General features: G+C 67.8%; 2 protein-coding genes across 4 annotated transcripts in view; both read right to left on the minus strand.

The window, feature by feature from the left end:
- PMVK (phosphomevalonate kinase) overlaps positions 1-509 on the minus strand; it is a 1,202-nt gene extending 693 nt beyond the window's left edge. Inside the window, exon 1 of the mRNA XM_019556850.1 lies at positions 207-509. Coding sequence (XP_019412395.1) covers positions 207-494 — 288 coding nt within the window. The 5' untranslated portion in view covers positions 495-509. The remainder of the gene's footprint in view (positions 1-206) is intronic.
- Positions 510-934: 425 nt separating this feature from the next.
- Positions 935-6,244, minus strand: PBXIP1 (PBX homeobox interacting protein 1). 3 transcript variants are annotated; one of them, XM_019556808.1, is made up of 11 exons: positions 6,097-6,244; positions 4,842-4,915; positions 4,562-4,676; positions 4,280-4,356; positions 3,992-4,154; positions 3,513-3,728; positions 3,408-3,431; positions 3,193-3,275; positions 2,784-2,915; positions 1,648-2,711; positions 935-1,451 (listed from the first exon to the last, which is right to left on the minus strand). In XM_019556808.1, exons 2-11 carry the CDS (start codon positions 4,881-4,883, stop codon positions 1,328-1,330), a joined length of 2,040 nt encoding a protein of 679 aa, XP_019412353.1. In that variant the 5' UTR covers positions 4,884-4,915; positions 6,097-6,244; the 3' UTR covers positions 935-1,327. The 3 variants fall into 3 exon arrangements, with proteins under 3 accessions (XP_019412353.1, XP_019412352.1, XP_019412351.1); XM_019556807.1 differs by having other exon boundaries at positions 4,824-4,915; positions 6,097-6,243; XM_019556806.1 differs by lacking the exon at positions 6,097-6,244 and having other exon boundaries at positions 4,824-4,975.
- Between the last annotated feature and the right edge of the window lie 108 nt (positions 6,245-6,352).

The raw sequence follows: 6,352 nt of genomic DNA on the forward strand, positions 1-6,352 counted from the left end.
CCCCGGTCCTGCCCCGTCGCCCCCGGACACCCCCCGCCCCGGGCTCGGAGCCGGCCTGACACCTGTCCTACTGCCGGTCGCAGCGCTGCCCGCCGGCAGGTACCGGTCTGCATCCCCCCGGGCCGGGTCGGTACCGGCTCCACAGTCCCCTACCCATGGCCACGCCCAGCTCGCCCTGGGACGGGCTCTACCCCCCGTGGCCACGCCCACTCTCCGGCCGGTACCGACTGTAGATCCCACCCAGGCCGATACTGGCTCCGCCCACCTGTCCCATAGCGGTGCGGGCTGTGGATCCCCCCAGGCCGGGCCGGTACCGGCTCCACTCCCCCGTGCCCACGCCCGCCCGGCCGGTACCGGCTCCGCAGCTGCTCCGCCACGAAGTCCTTGCCCGACTTCCTTTTGCCGCTCAGCAGCAGCACGAGCCGCGGAGCCCCGGCCATGGCGCTGCAGCCCGCGCCGGATCGGGCCCGTCGTCCCCGCCCGGGAAGGCCCATCTCCTGCGGGGGGGCCACCGGCTGCAGCCGCGGCAGCTCGGGCCGGCGCTTCCCGTCCTATCCCCCCCGCGACGTGGTACGGCCCGCGTAGCTCCGCCCCCGCCTGACACGGCCGCCACCGCTGCCCGGGCGGGGAATGGCACAATCGGGGGGCGGGGCCGACCGAGGGAGAAGCCTCTTCGTGGGCGGGACTTTGAGACCAGGCCCCACCCGCGGGCTCCCCGGCGCCCCCTGCCGGCTCCAGCGCGGCTCCGCAGGGTGCAGCGCCGAGCACCTGCCGCCGGGATCCGGGGAGCCCGGGGACTCCCGCTCCCGGCGGTTGCGCTGGGCACTGCCCTGCCTGGCGGCAGAGGACGGAGGGGGCAGGCCCGGGGCGCAGGAGGCAGCCGAAGCCCCGCACCGAGCGGCGACCCCCCGCACGGAACCAGGCGGCGCGGAGCTCCCGGCCGGAGTTTATTCGGTGCCATCCAAGTGCAAGTCACGCGCGGGTGTTAGTGCAGGTTAGTGCGGTGGCCCCGGCCGCAGGGTCCTGGGAGAGCCCGCGCTCAGCCTCGTGGCATGGGGAGAAAGGCAGAGCTGGGCACGGGGGTACAGGAGGGCACCCGGGCAGCTGCTGCTGCTGCTTGGGCCAAACAGCCAGGTCCTGACCCCCCTTCCCAGGCTCCTGCAGGCCTGGGCACGGCCCCAGGTATTCATGTGGTGAAGCTGGCGGTGCTGGCCTCTCCCAGGGTGAGTCGTGTCCCCCAGCCCAGGCCCAGGGCCTTGGAACAGATGCCCCAGTCATTCCATTTCCTGCTACCAACAATGGCACGGGGGCGGGGTGGGGGCAGGCACTACCCCTGGGCCCTTGAGCTGCCCTCCTGCCCATGGCTGCTGGTGTGGTCAGGTGGGGGGCGGTGAGCATGGCTTTCCTTCTCGTGGCGCTTGGGGCTGCTCCGATCTCCCTCCCTGGCAGAGCTGCAAGAACAGCAGAGACAGGGGAAAGTGTGCGGGGGGGGGGGAAACAGCGGGGGCACCGCTAGGCCCAGCCCTGGGCACCTCAGCACCGCCGCAGGCAATGCCACCCAGGTGCCCATGCTCTGCCCCAGCTGGGCCCCTTGCCACGCTGGCTTCTGTTCAGTAAGCCCCTGCACAGTGCTGGTCCTAGGCTCACCTTGGCCCCAGCCCATAGTGCTGCAGCACAAACTCCTCAAAGTCGTCGGCCGCCTCGTCGTTGCCCTGCTCCTGCCACGCCAGCACCTCGAGCAGGTCCTCTACATCATCTGCAAAGTCGCTGAAGCGCAGGCGGTCGTGGGCAAAGGTGCCATCTGGGCCAAAGACGTCGTCCAGCAGTGCTGCCAGGCGCCCATAGTGTGGCCCCCAGCCTCGCTGCACCATGAACCCCTCCAGCAGTTGTAGGAACCCTGCCTTCTGCACGGGTGCCAGCCCCTCCTGCCGGGCGCAAGCTGCTGCACCGGAGCAGCCCTGGGGCGCCTGGTACTGGCTCAGGGGGGGTAGCTCCCAGGCACGGGGCACATGGTGCCCATGTGGGGGAACCTTCCTGCTACCCACCCGCCGTGCTGGGCTGTCCCAGTCCCTGCCTGGCTTGGGCTCATGGCGGGGCTTGTGGTGCTTGGGTCTGCCTGGCTCTTTCACCTCCCTGCCCACTTTGTCCCCGAGCCGGCCAGGCCGTGGTTCTCCCCTCGCCTTGTGCCGCGGACCCTCCTTCCGCTCAGCCTTGAATGGCTTTTTGCTGCGCTGGGGCAAGGGCTCGGAAGCCTCCTCTGCACCCCGGCCCTGGTCCCAGCTCTCTGCCTGCTGCAGCTCCTGTGCCAGCCGCTGTTCCAGGGTGCCCAGCTCTGCCTGCAGCTGCTCCAGCCGCCCTGAGGCCTGGGCCCGTTGCAGGGCACCCACCAGGTCCTGCTGCACTGAGGCCAGTAGCTCGTGCTGCCTTTTCAGCTCCTGGCACAGCCGCTCCTTGTGGGGCGCTGAAGCCGGGGCTGGGGCCTGGGGTTGCTCCATGGCTGGTTCCTGCTGCCCACCCTGGGCCACAGCCTCCTGCTCCAGCTGCCTCTGGAGCTGCAGCAGCTCGGCCTGTGCGGCACGGCGTACAGCTTCCTCCTGCTGCAGTGATGCCCGGAGCTGCGCCATCTCTGCCAGCCCGGGAGTGGGGGACCCAGCCACCACCTTCTCAGTCTCGCTCTTTTCCAGCAGGGCCTGGAGCTCGTCCTTCTGTGCCTGTGGGTGTGGGAGCCAGGTGAGAACCAAGGGACAGGGAGTTGCCCCCTCCAGCCCAGGGCCCTGTCTCACCTGCAGCACTGCCTGCATGGCTCGGATATCCTGGTTCTCCTTGGCCAGCTTGTCCAGCAGCAGGCTCATAGCCTGCAGGCTCTGTGGGTCCCCGGCTGAGGATGGCGATAATGATGGCTGCTCCAACTGCTCCTGTGGTGATGGGAGGAAGCCACAGCCTGTGACCACAGTGGCAACCAGGATACTGGGGTCCCTGGCCTAGCCCTCCCCTGCACACCCAGGCCCAGCCCCACTCTGTGCCTCAGTCGCCCCAGCATGATAGGTCCAAGCCCTGCAGCAGCATAGGGCACAGTCTCTGGTCTGCCAGGCTGGGAAAGGCTCCTGAGCCCAAGGCTGAGGACTCAGAGCCCCCACTACCTAGCCATGGGGACAGAGCTGGTCTCAGGTTCAGGGACACTGACACACTTACCTTTATACTGATGACTGGCAGTGGGGGTGACCATGGCTGCTCCCCCTCTGGGGCATCCCCAGCCCCTGTACTCTCTGAAAGGCCTGGCAGAAGGAACAAGTGGGGTTAATGCCCAGGTGCATGTCCATGCCACCCCCCCCCCCCCGGTAGGCACAAGGGTGCTAATCACCCTCTTTTTGAATAGGGCAGCAGAGAGGCCCCTGTCCAGTACTCACTGTCTCCCAGGTCGTAGATGCCACCTAGGGAAAAGAAAGCAGAGGATGAAGGGGAAATGGACCCCTGTGCCCACCCTGGCTGCCCCTGCTGCACCTCTTGCTCACCTGAGAAGACCAGCAGCCCCACAGCCAGCAGTGCCAGTGCACCCAGCAGGTAAGTAGTTGTGCCCAAGCCCCCCTCGGCACCTTCAGCCTCTAGCACTCTGTGTGGCGCAGGCCTCTCAGGAGCAGGGGGCACATCCCGCCCCTTTCGCCGCCGCAGCCCCTCCACATCCTGGTCCTCATTGCTGCTGGAGCTGCTGCCCTCCTCCGCCAGTGCCCCTGGGCAGATATGGGGACCCTGCTCAGAGCAGCCCCTGGAGCAGGACCCCCAGAAGTGCCCCCAAGGACAGGGCCACAGATGGGCACAGAGTTCCCCCTCCTCACCTAGCAGGGACCAGGTGCCCCCAGAGTCCATGCAGAGGGTGGGGTGCAGTGTTCAACATGCCCCATGGCTCCCCAGCCAGGTTCAGCTGGTGCCAAGTCGGTGTGGGGCTTGGCAGGGTGGGGAGGGGAGGCTAAGTTGCTGGCGAGGCTGGACCCACCTGCTCTGCCTGTGGGTGAGGAGCCCAGGACTCCAGCACCAGAGTCCAGTCCGGCGTCCTGGGAGTCTGGCTCCTCAGGCTTGTGGATGTCCAGCAGCTCATCAGGGTGGGCTGCTGCATCACAGCCACCCTTGGGGCTAAGTGTCAAGTGCTCCTCAGAGTCCTGGGAACAAGCAGTGCCAGGACTTGTGCTTGAGCATCTCCAGGATGCAGCAGGGCCCCATCCCCGTGCCACCGCAAGCTCTGCATCACCTCCCATCTGATCCCTGGGCACCCCCAAACCTTTACCTTGAATTCAGCCTCCTCCCGGCCAGCAGCTGAACTTAGCAGGGAGGCCTCATCCTTCTTGCCCCTGTGGGCAGATGCTATGGAGAGACAAGAGCATCAAGTCTCAGCTGGAATGGGGGAGGGTTCTGCTGGGCCAGGGACTTGGGCTGCTGGTGCAGCAGCTCGAAGCCTGTGAGAGCCCCCTCCCCTGCCCTGCAGCCTGAAGGGGACGGAGCGGGGAGCACTGGGGTCAGGGTGCTGGACGGTGGGGGGAGCTGGGCTGGTCTAGGAACCTTCACGTGCCTGGGAGCGTGTCCTGGGCTTCATCCTCCACCTCAAGGGTGTCTCCCACCAGCTCCTCTGCTGCAGCCTGGGGCAGCTCCCCCTCCTCTGTGCCCACAGTTTCCACAGGCAAACCCTGGGAAAAGGGGGGGATAGGTCATGCAAGTGTTATCTCTGCACACACCTGTTGCTGCCCCTAGCCTGGGCAGCACCCTGCTGGCAGAGCCCTGGGCAGCAAGTGTGGGCGCCAGGACCCAGCCCCGCCACACACATTGCCCCCCACCTCAGAGCCAGCAATCACCCAGCTGTTGTCTGAGTCCCGCACGTCAGCATTCTTGGCCATTGCTGCTCCTGCCCGGCTGGGCTGGATCCCACCTGCAGGGAACGTGGAGCATCAGAGCAATCCCAGCCCTCCTGGCCCTGCAGCACTGCAAGGGGGTGTGGAGATGCCCAGATGTGTGCACCAAGGGCTCCAGGCCCCAGAACTGCCTTGCCGGGCCTAATTTGACTTGCAAAGAGAATTTGCAAATGGAGACAAAGGGCCCTTCACCCAGGCACAGTGGAGCAGAGTCCCAGCCACTGCCCCCATCATGCCCCAGAGCTGTGACTAGGACCCTGCCAGCCAGGGGTGTGGCAGAGGCTCCAGGTTGGGAATCGGCTGCCCCTGGAGGGGCCCAGTAGCCTGGTTCCCAAGAGATGTGGAGCCTGGAACGCGGGGGCAGCGGGTGCCCGGGCTGGCAGCTGCCCCAGATTGCGCACATTCCCTGCACAACTGCAGTGGCAGCCCCAGCCCCTGCACCTGGACCTGCCTGTAACTCGCGGGGCAAGTTCTGTGTTTCCCTGCTCCTCGGGGCTGGCTGCAGCCCGGCTTCCCCTGCCCCACCTGCCGGCCGGGACAGGAACCCCGATTCAACCCGGCTCCCTCCCAGCCCAAAGCTGCAGGCTTCCTGCAGTGATGTCACAGAACCCACATCCTGACATCACACGGGTTACCACAGCAACCAGATGAGGTCAGATAGGAGAGAGGGGGAAGGGGCTGGGGTAGAAGCATGGCCCAGGGGTTGCACCAGGCGTCCCGGCCCCCTCTGCCCGGGCCACGCTCTCACCCTGCCCGAGTTTCTCCCCGCCGCCGTGCCTCAGTTTGCCCCTAGAGCCCCCACCGGGCGGGAAGCTGCCGGCGGCGGCGACAGGCTGCAAATGCCAAGGACGCGGGCCGTCCCCCCGCAGCTGCCGCCGGGACAGTGACGCCCGCGGGTATTTTTAGCGGCGTTTAATGCCCCGCAGCAGGTGGCCGAGCCGCTCCCCCCAGGAAGGAAGCGGCGGAAGCGCTGCTCCGGGGGGGCCCTGGCGACGCGCCGGCAGAGCCCCAGCGCTGCCATAATAGGAGAGAGCGACTGCAGCGGCTTCCCGCCTGCGACGACCGGCCCCGGCCCGCCCGGCGGCACTCCCGGGACCATCCGCTTGCTCCCCCCTCGGGGCGGGACCGGAGCCCCCGGGGAGACCCACGGGCCGGCAGGGAAGGACGCCCCGCGACTCCGTCCCTACCCGAGACTCACCTGACGGGCGCGCCCGGGGGCCCTGGATCCCAGCGGCGGGGGGACTAGTCCCGGCGGCGGGGGGGGTCTGGGGTCCCGGAACCTCCGGGCAACTTTGTAGCAAACTTTGCTACGAGTCGTTACATTCTCACCCGAAAGGGGCGGGGCACGTGATCGGAGCAGCCAGTCAGCGGGCGCCTGGGGAAAGCAGGGCCAATAGGAGCCGTCCCTGCCGCCCCCCGGGGAGCACATGGGGGGGGGCGGGGTGCCCGGGTGC

This window comes from Crocodylus porosus, unplaced genomic scaffold, assembly GCF_001723895.1.
Source record: "Crocodylus porosus isolate Cpor-Errol unplaced genomic scaffold, CroPor_comp1, whole genome shotgun sequence".
NCBI lineage: Eukaryota > Metazoa > Chordata > Crocodylia > Crocodylidae > Crocodylus > Crocodylus porosus.

Excerpts from the sequence above, each read along its gene's own strand:
- PBXIP1 (XM_019556807.1), bottom strand. The coding sequence starts at position 4,883 with ATGGCCAAGAATGCTGACGTGCGGGACTCAGACAACAGCTGGGTGATT. Across the intron at positions 4,677-4,823 it reads GGGTGATTGCTGGCTCTGAG|GGTTTGCCTGTGGAAACTGT; the intron begins GTGGGGGGCAAT and ends CCCTTTTCCCAG. Across the intron at positions 1,452-1,647 it reads CACTATGGGCTGGGGCCAAG|CTCTGCCAGGGAGGGAGATC; the intron begins GTGAGCCTAGGA and ends CTGTTCTTGCAG.